Raw genomic sequence first — 18,730 nt, forward strand, 5'->3', positions numbered from 1 at the left:
CTTGAGCATGATAGCAGTCACTCAGAATGTTCTAGAATTTGTTCATTCAACCTATTGGTTGTTCCAGTTTAAGAATAGATATGATAATGAAAGTTCCAGGGTGATTTTGGCTCACCTAGCATTATGGGGTGCCTATTAGTCTATTGTTTATGTACATCTATTTTCTGATAAGTCTGGTTGATTTTTTTATTATAATAAAATATACATGACATAAAATTACCATTGTAATCATTTTTATGTGTACAGTTCAGTGGCAGTATATTTACCTTGTTGTTTAACCTTTACCATTATCTGTCTATAGAACTTTCTCACCTTCCCAAACTGAAACTTCATACCCATTAAGCAATAACTCCCCATTATTCCCTGCTCCCAGCTTCTGGTAACCACTGTTTTTGTTTCTCTAAATTTGATTAATTCATAAACCTCATGTAAGTGGAATCATAAAATGTCGTTTTGTGTCTGGCTTATATCACCTAGCATAATGTCATCAAGGTTCATTCATGTTAAAGCATGTGTCAGAATTTGTTTTTAAGGCTGAATAATATTCCATTCTAAGTATAGACCATATTTTGTTTTCTCATTCAGCTGTTGATGGACAGTTGGACTTTTTTGTTTGTTTGTTTGTTTTGGGGGACGGAGTCTTGCTCTGTCGCCCAGGTTGGAGTGCAGTGGCGCAATCTCAGCTCACTCCAAGCTCCACCTCCTAGGTTCACGCCATTCTCCTCCCTCAATCTCCTGAGTAGCTGGGACTACAGGCGCCTGCCACCACGCCCGGCTAATTTTTTTTGTTTGTTTTTGTTTTTTGTTTTTTGTTTTGGGGACAGAGTCTTGCTCTATCGCCCAGGTTGGAGTGCAGTGGCGCGATCTGAGCTCACTGCAAGCTCCGCCTCACGGGTTCAGGCTATTCTCCGCCTCCCATGTTCAGGCCATGTTAGCCAGGATGGTCTCGATCTCCTGACCTCGTGATCTGCCCACCTTGGTCTCCCAAAGTACTGTGGGATTACAGGCTTGAGCCACTGTGCCCAGCCTTGGATTTTGTTTTATTTTGTTTTTTGTTTTTTTCGTGGAAATAAGGAGAAAGGAAGAAAAGAGCTCTTATAGGAACCGTTCTCTATTTTACTATTTACTATATGTAGTAAAATAATATGTTTACTATTAATTAAAAAAAAGTTTATTTTTACTATTAAATAATGACGGTAGCAGCTGTCACTTGTTTTGTGCTAGGAATTTTATATGCTTTTCCCAGAAGTCTTCATAACCACCCTAATAAATGAGTGAGCTGAGGCTTAGAAGTTAAATGGAACCAGATTCCATATGGCTGTTATAAGCCCATATGTTAAGTCACTGGGCTTTACTTCCTTTATTCTGATAAGGAAAAAGTAAGGACAAAATCTCTCAACCTGTGAGTATTTAAGAACAATCAACCAGAGTTCAAATCTTTCTTATGTAATCTCTGTGCCTCAGGTTCTTCACCTGCAAAATCTTTTCCTAGGGTTACAAAGACTAAAGAAGTTAATCGGTATAGATAACTGTATTTCATTAATTCTATGATCTATTTTTTCCCCACATTTTTAACATCTGTGAAATCAGGATACATCTTTTGGTGGATGGCATGTCATAATTTAATTGGCAGAGGTTTTTGTTTCCCAAGGTGTGTTAGTATGTTCTCACCCTGCTATAAAGAAATACCTGAGACTGGGTAATTTATAAACATAGAGGTTTAAGGCCGGGTGCAGTGGCTCAGTCCTGTAATTCCAGCACTTTGGGAGACTGAGGCAGGCGGATCACCTGAAGTTCGGGAATTTGACACCAGCCTGACCAACATGAAGAAACCCTGACTCTACAAAAAATACAAAATTATCTGGGCATGGTGGCGCATGCCTGTAATCCCAGCTGCTTGGGAGGCTGAGGCAGGAGAATGGCTTGAACCTGGGAGACGGAAGTTGCGGTGAGCTGAGATGCGCCATTGCACTCCAGCCTGGGCGAGGTTTAATTGGCTCGTGGTTCTGTAGACTGTGCAGGAAGCACAGTGGCTTCTGCTTCTGGGGAGGCCTCAGGAAACTTATAATCACGGCAGAAGGCCAAGGGGAAGCAGACACGTCTTACATGGCAGGAAAAGGAGCAAGAGAGAGTTGGGGAAAATGCTTACACACTTGAAAACAACTAGATCTCATGAGAACTCACTAACACGATGACAGCACCAAGGGGGATGGTGTTAAGCCATGAGAAACCATGATCCGGTTTCCACTAGGCCCCACCTCCAACACTGGGGATTACCATTTGACATGCGATTTGGGCAGGGACCCAAATCCAAACTGTATCATAAGGGTACATAAAACAATGTTATGTTAAATAGTTGATGGTGCCTGATATTTGATGAAATGTAAGTTACAAGTGCCTGGAATAGTAGTAAGCACTTGGTAAATGTTAGACAGCATTAACCAATGACTGCCACCCCAAGTGAGGGAGGCCCTTTCCAAAGTAGTCTGTTGGCTTTCCTTTATAATAGCATTTTAAAATACAGTAGTATTGACACTTAAATTTTCTCTATAAATTCATATTCTCATACATTGCTGGGGGAAATGTAAAATGTTGCAGCCTCTTTGGGAAACAGTTTGATCAAAATGGCAAACTTAGAGTTCCCTTGTGACTCAGCAGTTCTACTTCCAGGTATAACATTTATCCACACAGTAACTTGTACACAGGTGTTCATACCAACACTATTCATTACAGCCAAAAAAATGGAAGCAATCAAAAATGTTCGTCAACTGGTGAATGGATAAATAAAATGCAGTATATCCATATCATGGAATACTATTTGGTTATAAAGAAGAATGAGGTACTGATAAATGATACAACGTATCAGTGAACCTTGAAAACATTATGCTAAGTGAAAGAAACCAGACACAAAAGCTTCACATTGTATTATTTTTATGAAATACTGGAAAAAGCAAATCCTAGAGACTAGAGACAGAAAGGAATTTGGTGGTGGCTTAGAGATAGAAGAATGGGGAAGTAACTGCCAATGGTTACAGGGTTTCTTTTGTTTTGTTTTGCTTTTTTGAGGCAGAGTCTCGCTCTGTCGCTCAGGCTGGAGTGCAGTGGCATGATCTCGGCTCACTGCAAGCTCTGCCTCCTGGGTTCAGGCCATTCTCCTGCCTCAGCCTCCCAAGTAGTTGGGACTACAGGCACCCGCCACCATGCTCAGCTTATTTTTTGTATTTTTAGTAGAGACGGGGTTTCACTGTGTTAGCCAGGATGGTCTCAATCTTCTGACCTTGTGATCCTCCTGCCTCGGCCTCCCAAAGTGCTAGAATTACAGGCGTGAGTCACCGTGCCTGGCCAGGTTTCTTCTTGAGGTGATAAAATAGTCAAAAAATAGATTGTGGTGATAGTTGCACAAGTCCGTGAAAATACTAAAAGTTAGCAAGCTGTACAGTTGCTGGGCATGGTGGTTCATGCCTGTCATCCCAGAACTTTGGAAGGCTGAGGTGGGTGGATCATCTGAGGTCAGTAGTTCGAGACCAGCCTGGCCAATGTGGTGAAACGCCATCTCTACTAAAAATACAAAAATTAGCTGGGTGTGGTGGCACGTGCCTGTAATCCCAGCTAGTAATTGCATAATTGTGGCTCTGTTTTAGGCACTTTGACCTGTAACTTCATTTAATTCTTGAAATAAATATTTTATTAAATCTCTCCCACCTCATCCCCACTTTTTTTAGAGACAGGGTCTTACTCTGTTGCTCAGTCTGGAGTCTTCTGGCATGCACAATCATAGCTTAGTGCAGCCTTTAACTCCTGGGCTCAAGTGATCCCTCCACCTTGGCCTCCCCAGAGTGCTGGGATTACAGGCATGAGCCACCACACCCACACTCCTGTTTTATTAAAATGAGAAAAATAGACTCAAAACATAAGAACTGAAGTATGTCTGACGTTTTTGCTACTACTTCATCTTGCTGTTAAGGCCACTGTTACCTGCTTTGGCATGGTGGCTCATGCCTATAATCCCAGCACTTTAGGAAGTCAAGGCAGAAGAAGCATTTGGGCTTGGGAGTTTGAGTTCAGTCTGGACGACATAGCAAGGCCCTGTCTCTAGTCACACACAAAAAAAAAAAAAAAAAGAAAGAAAGAAGAAAAAGGCCTCTACATCTCTTAATTCCAGCTGTTCCATTTGGAGGTAGCTTTGACGTTTAGAAACATCTTAGGTTCAACTCCAATTTGTATTACTGTGACTTCAACCAGTTAGTCATAGTTACAGTTTAGTGTTCTTTAAATATGGTATATATAAAATAAAATTTTTTAAAACAACAAAAAAATAAAGAACAAACAAGAAAATAAATATGATACATACCCCACTTGTGGCATTGTGCTGCTCTTGCAGTAAATGTTAATGAACATGATAAATATGTTCTAGATGTATACTAAGTTGATTTGAATTTTTACTGATGGGTAAATAAAATGAGAAGAATGGAGAATATTTATGTAAATTTCTTGCTGAATTGTGTGTTCACATATGTTTGGACTCAGGCTTAATTTTAAGTCTTATGAGGTAAAAGTATCAAAGTAGCTGGTTATATTTTCATTACTACTATGCAGCTAAAATTTGAGAAAAGATTAAAAATTCACATTTGTCTTACCATGGTCACAGAATATTTTGTTTATTATTATGCAATATATCATTGACCAGAAGAGTAGGCTTACTTCTAAACAGAGAAAAATATATCTTTAAATCAGATGATAATACTGTAGAAGGAATTTGATTAAATGCATACAACCAATATGATTTCTAGTGTTAAATTGTAATGTGTGTTGTGCTAATGAAAAAATCATTAGTAAAATTCTAGCCCAATGGTGTGTCCTGTTCGAATAGAGATTAAGTTGTAGGCCGGATGCGATGGTTTGCATGCCTATAATCCCAGCACGTAGGGAGGCAGGGGGCAGGTAGATGGCTTGAGCTCAGAAGTTCATGACCAAAATGGCAAAAACCTGTCTCTACTAAAAATGCAAAAAGCAGAACAAAACAAAAACTAGTCAGGTATGGTGGCATGAGCCTGCAGTCCCAGCTACTCAGGAGGCTAAGGCACAAGAATTGCTTGAACCTGGGAGGCGGAGGTTGCAGTGAGCCAAGATCGTGGCACTGCACTGCAGCCTGGACTACAGAGTGAGACTCTGTCTCAAAAAAAAAAAAATAAATTAAGTTGTGAATTTTGCTCTTGTTTTCTTGGTGTTATCAACATATTTTTTACATGTTAAGTTGTATATACATACCAATGCTAATAATCTTTAATGAGCATATGCTCATCTGTACATGCATATTCAAAATAAAATAACATTTTCTTTTGTATGATAAGAGAGTTAAAGCTGGTTTAATAATATATGTTTTGAGACCCTGTCTCAAAAATAAATAAAATAAAAAACAAGATACGGCCAAGCACGGTAGATCACCAGAGGTCAAGAGTTCAAGACTAGCCTGGACAACATGATGAAACCCCATCTCTACTGAAAATAATTAGCCAGGTGTCATGGTGCGCGCCTGTAATCCCAGCTACTCAGAAGGCTGAGGCAGGAGAATCCCTTGAAACCAGGAGGCAGAGGTTGCAGTAAGCTGAGATCGCACCACTGCACTCCAACCTGGACGACAGAGTGAAACTCCATCTGGAAAAAAAAAAAAAAAAAGCAAGAAACACACTTCACATATCTTCAGATCTTAAAACTGGAAGTTACAAATGGAAATATGAACTCAAATCTACCATGAAGTGGAAGCTGAAGTGTTTGTTAAAGAGTGAATGAAATGTACAGTGCATCTTGGAGGAGGAGATAAGAACCATTGATGTTATGCCAATGTTGATAATTTAAGAATAGTTTCCTTCGTTTCTGTCTGGGAACTTTTAGTGTCTGTTGTTACGTAGTGTTCAGATTTCTGTTTTTATTTATTGAGTACTTTCCGAAGCTATTGAGTGTTCTGAAGTTCCCAGACAATGCTAGTACTAGTTTTGTATATAAAAATAAGGAGACATTATTATTATTTTCTTAATAGAGACAGGGTCTTGCTACATTGCCCAGGCTGGTCTCAAACTCATAGCCTCAAACAGTCTTCCCACCTTGGCCTCCCAAATTGTTGAGATTACGGGCTTGATTCACTGTGCTAGGCCATGGAGATAATCTTGAAGATTAAATTTTTTTTTTACAAAATTTTTTTAAAAATTTTATTCTTTGAGACAGGTTCTTGCTCTGTTGCCTGGGCTGGAGTACAGTGGCGTGATCATGGCTCACTGCAACCTCTGCCTTCCAGGCTCAAGCAATCTCTCACCTCAGCCTTCTGAGCCACCATGCCTGGCCTTGAAGATTAAATTCTTTAGTGGGTCATCTGCAAATCCAAAATTATTCTTTTTCTTTTTTACCTTCTTCTTTTTTTTTTTAAATAGGGATGGGATCTCACCATATTGCCCAGGCTGGTCTCGAACTCCTGAGCTTAAGCAACCCCCCTGCCTTGGCTTCCCAAACTGCTAGGATTATAGACATGAGCCACCATTCTCAGCCCAAATTCAAAATTATTTATTTCTAACTATAGATTATAGTACAAAGTAAGAATTAGTTCAGTAATTTAATTGTGTCGGCATTTTTCCTATGTATCTACAGAGAATTCTGCATAGAAGACCCTTCTTTAAAAAGCAATGCTGAATGCCATATCCTGCTTTTTGCTCACACCTGTAATCCTAGCACTGTGGGAGGCTGAGATGGGTGGATCACTTGAGCCCAGGAGTTTGAGAAAAGTCTAGGCAACATGGTGAAACCCTGTTCCTGTATCCACAAAAAATATGAAAATTAGCCGGGAGTGATGGCACACGCCTGTAGTCCCAAGTACTCTGAAGGCTGAGGCAGGAGAATTGTTTCAGCTCAGGAGCTCGAGGATGAGTGAGCCGAGATTATGCCACTGCACTTCAGCCAAGGTGACAGAGTAAGACCCTGTCTCAAAAATAAATAGAAAAGGCCAGGCACAGTGGCTCATGCCTGTAATCCTAGCATTTCGGGAGGCTGAGGCAGGCGGATCACTTGGGAGTTCCAGACCAGCCTGGCCAACATGGTGAAACCCCGTCACTAGTAAAAAATACAAAAATTAGTCGGGCATGGTGGCGCAAACATGTAGTCCCAGCTACTAGGGAGGCTGAGACGGGAGAATCACTCCAGCCCAGGAGTAGTAAAAAAGTAAAATTAAAACAAAAGGCAAGATATATTTCATATATCTTCAGCTCACTTGACTAAACTGTAATCCTTCTGACATCTCCAATAGTGTTTTTAAATTATATTATCTTTCTTTTTTTTTTTTTTGAGACGGAGTGTCGCTCTGTCGCCCAGGCTGGAGTGCAGTGGCGCGATCTCACTGCAAGCTCCGCCTCCCGGGTTCACACCATTCTCCTGCCTCAGCCTCCCGAGTTCACACCATTCTCCTGCCTCAGCCTCCCGAGTAGCTGGGACTAAAGGCGCCCGCCACCACGCCCGGCTAATGTTTTGTATATTTAGTAGAGATGGGGTTTCACCGTGTTAGCCAGGATGGTCTCAATCTCCTGACCTCGTGATCCGCCTGCCTCGGCCTCCCAAAGTGCTGAGATTACAGGCGTGAGCCACCACCCCTGGCCAAAATTACATTTTCTAATCTTGTTGAAAATACTAAACCACAGTGGGTTTTTTGTGTGTGGTTTTTTTTTTTTTTTTTGAGATGGAGCCTCGCTCTGTCCCCTAGGCTGGAATGCAGCGGTGCGATCTCAGCTCATTGCAAGCTCCACCTCCTGGGTCCACGCCGTTCTCCTGCCTCAGCCATGGGAGTAGCTGGGACTATGGTAGCTGGGACTACAGGCGCCCGCCACCACGCCCGGCTAATTTTTTGTATTTTTAGTAGAGACAGGATTTCACCGTGTTAGCCAGGCCGATCTCCTGACCTTGTGATCTGCCTGCCTCGGCCTCCCAAAGTGCTGGGATTGCAGCCATGAGCCACCACGCCGGCCACCACATTGTTTTAAAGTTATAAAATGCTGTGAATTCCTTGAGTTACTGACATTATGGCATATGATTGTTTATGAATTGAACTCATTGAATAGTAAATGGAGATTGATTATTAAAAATTCAAAAATCTGAGATTCGAAATGCTCCAAAATCTGAAACTTTTTGAGTGTCTACATGTCACTCAAAGAAAATGCTCATTGAAGCATTTTGGATTTCAGATTTTCAGATAAGAAATACTCAGCATAGGCCAAGCACTGTGGCTCGTTCATGCCTGTAATCTCAGCAGTTTTGGAGGCCAAGAGGGGAGGATTGCCTGAACCCAGAAGGTTAGGACTGTAGTGAGCAGTGATCGCACCACTCCACTCCAGCCTGGGCGACGGGAGTGAGACCCTGCCTCCAAAAAACAGAAAGAAAGAAAAAGAAACACTCAACCTGTATTAAGATGTGAAATGTGTGGTTATATCTCTTATAAAGCAGTGTTTGATGTGGTCTCAGTGGCTTATGCCTGTAATCCTAGTACTTCAGGAGCCTAAGACGGGCAGATCTCTTGAGCCCAGGACTTCAAGACCAGCCTGGGTAATATGGTGAAACCCCAACACTATTAGAAATAAAAAAATTAGCTGGGTGTGGTGGTGTGTGCCTATAGTCACGGTTACTTTTAAGATGGATCACCTGAGTCTGGGAAGTTGAGGTTACAGTGAGCCGAGATTACACCATTGCACTCAAGCCTGGGCTTATAGGAGTGAGACCTTCTCTGGGGAAGAAAAAGGAAAAAGGGAGAAATGTTTGTTGTACATAAGCCCTATATTACTGTCTTACTTAACTTGCATTGTATTTGATATTTAGCCTTATAATAACATTTTTGCTGTAATGTTAAGTGCACATTCATTTAGTGTGAGTCGCTTATATCTGGGGATGCTTTATTAAGCAGGATGGATACAATGTCTTTTATGGAAGACCAGACAAATAAGGCAGAAATCACAGAAATGTAATTAATACTATGACAAAGGAAACTACAGGTGTGTGGAACAGATCAGGAAGAAGTGATATGGAAAGTGAAACTTGAAGAGTAGGAGTTAGTTGGGAGAAGAGGGCACAGAGGTATGTTATTGAGAAAACAAATATGTATGAAGGCCCAGAGCAGGGGAAAAGTTTATTATGACTTTTTGAGCAGGAGAGTGGAATGGGGAATAGAGGTAAAAACTGAGATTTCCGCCGGGTGCAGTGGCTCACGCCTGTAATCCCAGCACTTTGGGAGGCCAAGGTGGGAGGATCACAAGGTCAGGTGATCGAGACCATCCTGGCTAATGCGGTGAAACCCCATCTCTACTAAAAATACAGAAAAATTAGCCGGGTGTAGTGGCGGGCGCCTATAGTCCCAGCTACTCGGGAGGCTGAGACAGGAGAATGGCGTGAACCTTGGAGGCAGAGCTTGCAGTGAGCTGAGATCGTGCCACTGCACTCCAACCTGGGCGACAGAGCAAGACTGTGTCTCAAAAAAAACAAAACAAAACAAAACAAAAAAACCAGATTTCAGGGGTAGTCTAGGGCCAGGTTAAGAGTGTGGGCTTGGCTGGGCATGATGGCTCATGCCTGTAATCCCAGCACTTTGGGAGGCCGAGGCGGGTGGATCACCTGAGGTCAGGAGTTCAAGATCAGCCTGGCCAACATGGCGAAACCCCGTCTCACCCTGTTGGCGCGCCGAGATCGTGCCACTGCACTCCCTGAGCGACAGCGGGAGACTCAGGGAGAGAGAGAGAGTGGGTCCGCATTGAAGGGAATGAGAGGTCATTAATGGTCCTTAGAGCAGCATGGTGATGCAAATCAGATTTACTTTAAAGGGCTCTCTTTAGTTTCGGTTGGGAAAATAAATTGGAGATAACAGAAGGGAAGGCAGTAAAGTCAGGAGACTATGTAGTAACCTAGGTGATGAATGATTGTCTCCTTTAATGAGAAGATGGAGAGAAGTAGGTATCATTGAAAGTAGTAAGATTATTAAGACTGAAAAGAATCAAGCATAGCAAGAATGAAGGAATGGAAAGTATCTTGTTAGTTTTCGGTATTTTAAAGTCATTGGCGAATTAAAGTGCCTTTTTAGATTGAATATGAGTTAGTGAGTGAGCAGGAGGTAAGGAAGTAGAAATAGTGTAGACAAATCAAGAAGTCACAAAGAGAAGAGAGAAGTGGAAACTTAGCTTTTTTCCATAAATAGCTGAGGGGCATATATTAAAGAGTCAGTTTTTTTCCAGTTGGTTGTGCTCTGTTGGCCAGGCTGTAGTATAGTGGCATGATCATGGCTTGCTGCAGCCTCAACCTTTCAGATTCAAGTGATCCTCACGCTTCAGCTCCCTAGTAGCTGGGAGTACAGGTGTGTGCCACCATGCCCAGCTAATTTTCTTATTTGTAGAGACATGGTCTCACTGTGTTGCCCAGGCTGGTCTCAAAACTCTTGAGCTAAAGGGATCCTTCCTGCCTACCTCTCCCAAATACTGGGATTACAGTGTATGAGTGCTAATTTTTGTAAAGTTCTTAGAACATTAATGTGCCATTACATATTAATGTACATAATGTACTATATACATTAATTGGCACATAGTAATTAATCTATTAAGTGTCAAAGAATTTGGGCTCAACTGGTCATTGTCATATGTGTCAGAGATAAGAATACAAGACCCTCCAAAAGTTCATGAGTAAGAGCTGATGAACTTTTTAATTTCATGGTGTTTTAGCATTTTCTTAATTTTCACTTGTTGATTTATTCTTCTTCCATAATGACACAAATAATGAGATGATTAGACTCAGAATCTGGAATCAGATTGTGGGAGTTTACATTGTGCTCTGTTTAGCTGTTTGATTAGGTTTCTTAAACTCTAAGCCTTAGTATCTCCTCAGTGTTTGCTACATCATAATAGGCATTTCAATAAAAATAATTTGAGAAAAAATTATACAGAAAAAAAAGCACAGTCACTTACTGTTTGTGCTTTCATTCACTGGTTTTACTTACTTTTTTCCTCAAGTCTATTCTGCACCCTGCCTCACATGAAGAAAGTGCCATTTACTATTTATGTTTTTATTTTATATACTATTTTATTTACCAAAATGGATTTTATTCTCTGTTGTATTCTCATAGCATCTACCATTATTCTAGGTAAATTGTAATCTCCTAGTAATTGTTGGGTTTGTTTAAAGGAGGAACATTTAAAGAGTTTAAAAACAATATAGGTTAGTGACAACATTCAGCTTACTGGATCCTTTGTCTTCTACACCCCTTCTTTCACCTAGGCAAAATGATGTAATAGATATAGGGACCTTTCTTTTTTTAGTTTGAAGATTTCATTTTCTTGTAGTTCTGCTTAAACTGTTTTATTTCTGTTACTGAAAAACTCAAGTGTGCTTTATATTCTAGGTCCGGTTTATCACTAAAATATGGCATCCTAATATTAGTTCCGTCACAGGGGCTATTTGTTTGGATATCCTGAAAGATCAATGGTAAGAGATTTTGAATTCACCTTCTCTCCTTCTCATGTGAATACCAAGACTATAAGAGTGCTAAATGTGTAATTGCCTCAAAACATATATTATATTTTATCTTGTTTGGGCAGTAACTTTATAAAGTCTCAAGTACATAATTGAAAATGCAATATAATTAAGATCACAATCCATATTTAAATAGAGACTTGTTAGATAATGTTAAATGCTAGCTTTACACTTTGAAAAGTCTTGGGTTTCATTTGTTGTTTTGGTAAATTTGATTATTTGCTATCTTAAGAAGATATTTGTGAAAGACTAAAAAAGTAGAAAGTAAGTATTGAAGTAGTCATATCCCCCTTGGATGGAATGTAAGTTACAAAATTGTTGCAAGTTGTGTTAATGGAGCACAGTTTGAGCACAGTTATGACTTTGGTTTATGAATTCTAACAAGGAGCACCTTTGTAGGTGATGTCTTCATTTGGATAGCAGTATTGTGCTTTCACATTTTTTGTCTGATTTGCTCTGCACAGCATTAAGTGTTTTAAGAGTTTCTGCTCTGGAGCCACCAGGTTCACATCTTGGCTCTCCAATTTACCAAGCTGCATGGTCATGAGCAAATTACCTAAATTCTGTGTGCCTTCGTGTCCTCGTCTGCAAAATGGGTTGACACCCACTTCATAGAGCTGAGAGGATTAAATAAGTTACTTTATGTAATTCCCTTAAATTAGAGCTTTGCTTTTGTTTTTTGGTTTTTGTTTTTTTGAGACAGGGTCTTGCCTTGGTCACCCAGGCAGGAGTGCAGTGGCGCAATCACAGCTCACTGTAGCCGTGACCTCTAAAGCCCAAGTAGTCCTACCACCTCAGCCTCCCAAGTAGCTGGGAATACAGGCACATACCACCACACCTGGCTAGTTTTTGTATTTTTTTGTAGAGACAGGGTTCCTGTTGCCCAGGCTGGAAGCTTTGTGTAACAATGATAAAGATGATAGTTAATTATTTAGCACGTGATTTTTTTTTTTTTTTTTTTTTGAGACAGAGTCTCGCTCTGTTGCCCAGGCTGGAGTGCAGTGGCCGAATCTCAGCTCACTGCAAGCTCCGCCTCCTGGGTTTACGCCATTCTCCTGTCTCAGCCTTCCGAGTAGCTGGGACTACAGGCACCCGCCACCTCGCCCGGCTAGTTTTTTTAGTAGAGACGGGGTTTCACCGTGTTAGCCAGGATGGTCTCGATCTCCTGACCTCGTGATCCGCCCGTCTCGGCCTCCCAAAGTGCTGGGATTACAGGCTTGAGCCACTGCACCCGGCCTAGCACGTGATTTTATAGATGGAAAAACTAAGACCAAAGGTATAAAAATTAATTGGAGTGGGAGAAAACCATAAAACTAGAAAAAAATCAGTTGAGTGAGTGTGTATTACAACCTTTTCTTCTGATTTTACTCTTTTACAAGAGAAGGTATAACAGAACAAAACAAAACAGCAGTTGGTAAGAACACTTGGAGCCAAAACTGTGTTTAATGGGCCCAGCCTGGCTACCTAATCTTCTAAAGATTATATATTATTGTTGGTACTAGAATTTTTAAGCTATGTTTTTTTGGGTAGTGTTTGTTTTTGATACAGAGTTTCACTCTTGTTGCCCAGGCTGGAGTGCAGTGGCGCAATCTCGGCTCGCTGCAATCTCTGCCTCCCAGGTTCAAGCAGTTCTCCTGCCTCAGCCTCCTGAGTAGCTGAGACTACAGGCGTGCGCCATTACGCCCAGCTAATTTTTATATTCTTAGTAGAGATGAGGTTTCACCATCTTGGCCAGGCTGGTCTCGAACTCCTGACCTCAGGTGATCCTCTTCCCTGGACCTCCCAAAGTGCTGGGATTACAGGCGTGAGCCACCACACCCGGCCTAAGCTATGTGTTTGATTTGTTAAGAAAGGGGGGATAAAAAGGTACCTGAAAGAAAATGAAATAGGAATGACAGCATTTAGTGTATGGCCAATTTGGTTTACTTAGTAACTGGATGAACAGACTAGAGTTACACGTTTCATTTTGTTTTTTTTCTGTTCCAGTAGTATATCTGAGTAAATCCTGTCCCTCTATAGATCATCTCTTGAGATCTGGTTTCTTGATCTATATTTCAATATATTCTATGTTGCATATAGATCAAGACTTTCAAACATAAAGCCGTGTGGAATAGACTTACTTTTATCTTCTCTGTTACTCTTTTGATTTGTGACTTGCCAATTTATTGAACGTCTTAAGTGTCAGTGTTTTTAATCCATTAGGTTATAGCCAGGGCCTCTAAAAGCTCTAAGATTCAGTGATATGAGTACGTATTTGCAGTATTCGAGACATTTTACTGTTTTCATTTGGTTTCTAGGACATTAGTTTTTCTATTCTTCCTTTCCCACCACGCTCACTCCCAGACTCCTTAACTAGTTCCTTGCATATCCCCCGATCTTTGTGTATTAGAATACCTCAGGGATAAGTCTTGGATTTCTGCTTCTTTCTAGCTGCACTCACTTCCTTGGTAACCTCATCTGATTTCATCATAACTTCACCTTTATATACTGCAAACTCACAAATTATCTTCCGTGAACTTGAGACACTTATCCTGCTGCCTGCTTATCATCTTTACTTGACTATATAATGAACATATCAAACATAAACTGAACTGATAGTCTCCTAACCTGAAACCTGTTTCTGTAGTCTTCCCCAACTAAGTTATTGGCAAATACATCCTTGCATTTTCTCAAGCCAAAATCACATCATGATCCTTGGCGTTTCTTTCTCTGGCACCCAATGCCCTGTCTGCAGATCTATTGGCAAAACCTCCAACATCTTAACAGCAGCTTTACTACCACATTTTTCCAAACAAACGCGTTACCTCTAGCCTGGATGATTGCATTAGTCTGCCTCCCTGCTTCTGGCTTCTCCCTACTCAGGCTATTCTCAGCACCCAGAATGACGACCTTAAAAACAAAGCTTGCAGCCAGGTGTGGTGGCTCATTCCTATAATTCCAACACTTTGGGAGGCGGAGGTGGGCAGATCACTTGAGGTCAGAAGTTCGAGACCAGCCTGGCCAACGTGGTAAAACCCTATCTCTACCAAAAATAAATAAATTAGCTGGGCATGATGGTGCATACCTGTAATCCCAGCTACTTGGGAGGCTGAGGCAGGAGAATCGCTTGAACCTGGGAGGCGGAAGTTGCAGTTAGCCCACATCATGCCATGGCACTCCAGCCTGGGTGACAGAGTGAGACCCCATCTCAAAAAAGAAAGAAAGAAAAAGCTTGGAGATGAAAACTTCCCACTGATTTGCTTTTTGCCCAGAGTTAAGCCAACAGTACTGTTACTTGTAATTATCTCCCTATGTAGCTAGTTGAAAGATTATGGTGTGTATATATAGAGAGAGAAATTGAATTTTTATACCAAAACATTTTCTCCTAATATGATGTGCAGGAACATAACATGTTTTACATCAACTGTTCCTTTCCTAAGGCAGGTGAATAATCTTGCTTTGTACAATTGAAATATTAAAATATACCAAAGACACATTAGATAAAATAGGTGAGACTAGATATTCATGAATTCATTACTCTATTCCCTGAGCTTTACTGAGGTATAATTGGCATTTAGTGCATATCCATATTTAAATGTGAATGTTTAGGTTTCAGAACTGGAATTTGATAGAGAAAAATACAGGGTCTTAATCATAGGAAAAATGAATTACATAAACATTAAATAATTTTCTGCAGGCATACTAGAAAATACATGGTTAATCTTGGTCTTTTATTAATGGCATCTAGGGGTGGTGATATACCTTTATTAATATTTAACAACTTAGTATATTTATTATTTTTATTATCTTTTTTTTTTTTTTTTTTTTTTTTTTTGAGGCAAAGTCTCATTCTGTCACTCAGGCTGGAGTACAATGGTGCGATCTCTGCTCACTCCAACCTCCACCTCCCAGGCTCAAGTGATTCTCCTGCCTCAGCCTCCCAAGTAGCTGGGATTACAGGCATGTGCCACCATGCCCAGCTAATTTTTTTGCATTTTTAGTAGAGATAGGGTTTCACCATGTTGGCCAGGCTGGTCTCGAACTCCTGACCTCAGGTGATCCCCCCGTCTCAGCCTCCCAAAGTGCTGAGATTACAGGCGTGAGCCACTGTGCCCGGCCCCTGGTTTATTTCTTAATTTCACAACTTATGCTATGTGGAAACGATTTTCTAATGTTTTCCACTGACACTATGACTAATGGTGTCTACTTACCTGGAGAAGAAAATGACAACACAAAAATTTCACTCAGTGATGCTGCCCTTCTAAAAGACACAAACAGGCACAGAATATCTGCCCAGTCAATAACGTATGCTCAGCATCATTACTCATCAGGGAAATGAAAATTAAAATCATAATTAGATACCACTGCATGCATGTAAACATAAATACCTCGTGCATTGCTGGTAAGAATGTGGCTTAACCAGGCAGGGCACAGTGGCTCACGCCTGTTATCCCAACACTTTGGGAGGCCGAGGTGGGTGTATTGCTTGAGGTCAGGAGTTCAAGACCGGTCTGACCAACGTAGTGAAACCCCATCTCTACTAAAAATAAAAATTAGCCAGGCATGATGGTGGGCCCCTGTAATCCCACCTACTCGGGAAGCTGAGACAGGAGAATCTCTTGAACCTGGGAGGCAGAGGTTGCAGTGAGCTGACATCACGACACTGCACTCCAGCCTGGGTGACAAAGCGAGACTCCGTCTCAAAAAACAACAGAAAACAAAGAATGTGGTTTAACCAATTAAAGCCAGTAATATCTACCAAAGCTAAACACACACCTTCAGTATGCCCTATCAGCTTCATTCCTAGGTATATATCTAAAAGAAATTAGTGCCTATGCCTACTTTTTGAAAGACATGTATGAAAGAATTTTTATGGCGAATTTATTAATAGCCCCAATGGGAAATAACTCAGATGTCTCATCAACAAGAAAATTGATATATTGTGATCACACATTGGAGCACCACGTAACAGTAAAAAAGAGCATATCATTGACACAAACAACATGGATGAGACTCAGATATGTTGAGTGACAAAAGCCAGACACAAAAGAATACATACTGTATGGTTCAATTTTTATGAAATTGAAGATGATCCAGAATTTATGGTGATAAAAAAATACGATAGCTGGGCATGATGGCTCCCGCCTGTAATCCCAGCACTTTGGGAGGCCGAAGCGGGCAGATCACAAGGTCAGAGACCATCTGGCTAACGCGGTGAAACCCCATCTCTACTAAAAATACAAAAAAATAGCTGGGCGTGGTGGTGGGCGCCTCCTGTAGTCCCAGCTAATCGGGAGACTGAGACAGGAGACTGGCATGAACCCGGGAAGCGGCACTTGCAGTGAGCCAAGATTGCGCCACTGCACTCCAGCCTGGGCAACAGAGCTAAACTGTCTCAAAAAATTAAAAAAAAAAAAAAATACGGTAGTGATGAGGGTGGGCAGGAGTTGTGAGTAGGAGGAACAAAAATGAGGCTTTGTAGTGCTAAAAATACTCTGTATATTTATCCAGGCGGTGGTTACATGGATATATACATATGTAAAAATTCATCCAGCTGCATGATATCTTAACTTTGCTTAAACTTTAACAAAAAAATTTATAGCAGCTGGGTACAATGGTGTGCACCTATAGTTCCAGCTACTCAGGAGGCTGAGGCAAGAGGATTGCTTAAGTCCAGCAAGTCTGGGCTGAAGTGTGCTATGCCAGTCAGGTGTCCACATTAAATTGCGCATGAGTATGGTGACCTCTTAGGAACAGAGGACCACCAGATTGCCTAAGGAGATATGAACCAGACAAGGTTGGAAACAGAGCAGGTCAAAACTCCTGTGCTAAGCACTAGTGAGATAACACCCGTGAATAGCCACTGCATCCCAGCCTTGACAACATAGTGAAACCCAATCTCTTTAAAAAATAAAATCTTGGCCGGGCGCGGTGACTCAAGCCTGTAATCCCAGCACTTTGGGAGTCCGAGACGGGCGGATCACGAGGTCAGGAGATCGAGACCATCCTGGCTAACCCGGTGAAACCCTGTCTCTACTAAAAAATACAAAAAACTAGCCGGGCGAGGTGGCGGGCCCCTGTAGTCCCAGCTACTCGGGAGGCTGAGGCAGGAGAATGGCATAAACCCGGGAGGCGGAGCTTGCAGTGAGCTGAGATCCGGCCACTGCACTCCAGCCTGGGCGACAGAGCGAGACTCCGTCTCAAAAAAAATAAAAATAAATAAAAATAAAAAATAAGGCCGGGCACGGTGGCTCAAGCCTGTAATCCCAGCACTTTGGGAGGCCGAGACGGACGTATCACGAGGTCAGGAGGTCGAGAACAGCCCGGCTAACACGGTGAAGCCCCGTCTCTACTAAAAAATACAAGAAACTAGCCGGGCGTGGTGGCGGGCGCCTGTAGTCCCAGCTACTCGGGAGGCTGAGGCCGGAGAATGGCGTGAACCCGGGTGGCGGAGCTTGCAGTGAGCTGAGATCCAGCCACTGCAGTACAGCCTGGGCGACACAGTGAGACTCCGTCTCAAAAAAATAAAAATAAAAATAAATAAAATAACATAAAATAATATCTTGGCCGGGCGCAGTGGCTCACGCCTATAATCCCAGCACTTTGGGAGGCGGAGGCGGGCGGATCATGAGGTCAGGAGATCGAGACCATCCTGGTTAACACAGTGAAACCCCATCTCTACTAAAAATGCAAAAAAAATACAAAAAAATTAGCCGGGCAAGGTGGCCGGCGCCTGTAGTCCCAGCTACTCCGGAGGCTGAGGCAGGAGAATGGCGTGAACCCAGGAGGCGGAGCTTGCAGTAAGCTGAGATCGTGCCACTGCACTCCAGCCTGGGCGACAGAGCGAGACTCCCGTCTCAAAAAAAAAATAAAATAAAAAAATAAAATATTTAGTATAAAAGCTTCCTTTCTCTTTAAGTAGCATTTAGTGTTTTGAATGAACATGGTTTAATTATTGATGATCTGTTGGAAGATCCTTAACAGAAAAGTTACTCAACGGTATGAACAATTCACATGATTATTCTGCATAGTAAGGCCCTACTGAGTCCTTATCAATGAATATATGAATATTTACATAGCCACATTAACTATGTCTTACTGATTTGAGACTGGAGCAAAATTAATTTACTGGAGATAGATTTACGAGGTACTGATTTATTCACATTATCTAATTATAAAGATTGACACATTTTTTGAAATTTCATACTCCTGT

The 18,730-nt window shown here is 41.5% G+C and overlaps 1 protein-coding gene across 8 annotated transcripts in view; it reads left to right on the plus strand.

Annotated features, from left to right (window-relative positions):
* Positions 1-18,730, plus strand: part of UBE2K (ubiquitin conjugating enzyme E2 K) — an 85,993-nt gene that overhangs the window by 48,245 nt on the left and 19,018 nt on the right. For all 8 annotated transcript variants that reach the window (XM_065544882.2, XM_074039576.1, XM_045392265.3 and 5 more), the window contains one exon: positions 11,408-11,490. In XM_065544882.2, the coding sequence (XP_065400954.1) occupies positions 11,408-11,490 (83 nt within the window). The remainder of the gene's footprint in view (positions 1-11,407; positions 11,491-18,730) is intronic.

This window comes from Macaca fascicularis, chromosome 5 (assembly GCF_037993035.2).
Source record: "Macaca fascicularis isolate 582-1 chromosome 5, T2T-MFA8v1.1".
Taxonomy (NCBI): domain Eukaryota; kingdom Metazoa; phylum Chordata; class Mammalia; order Primates; family Cercopithecidae; genus Macaca; species Macaca fascicularis.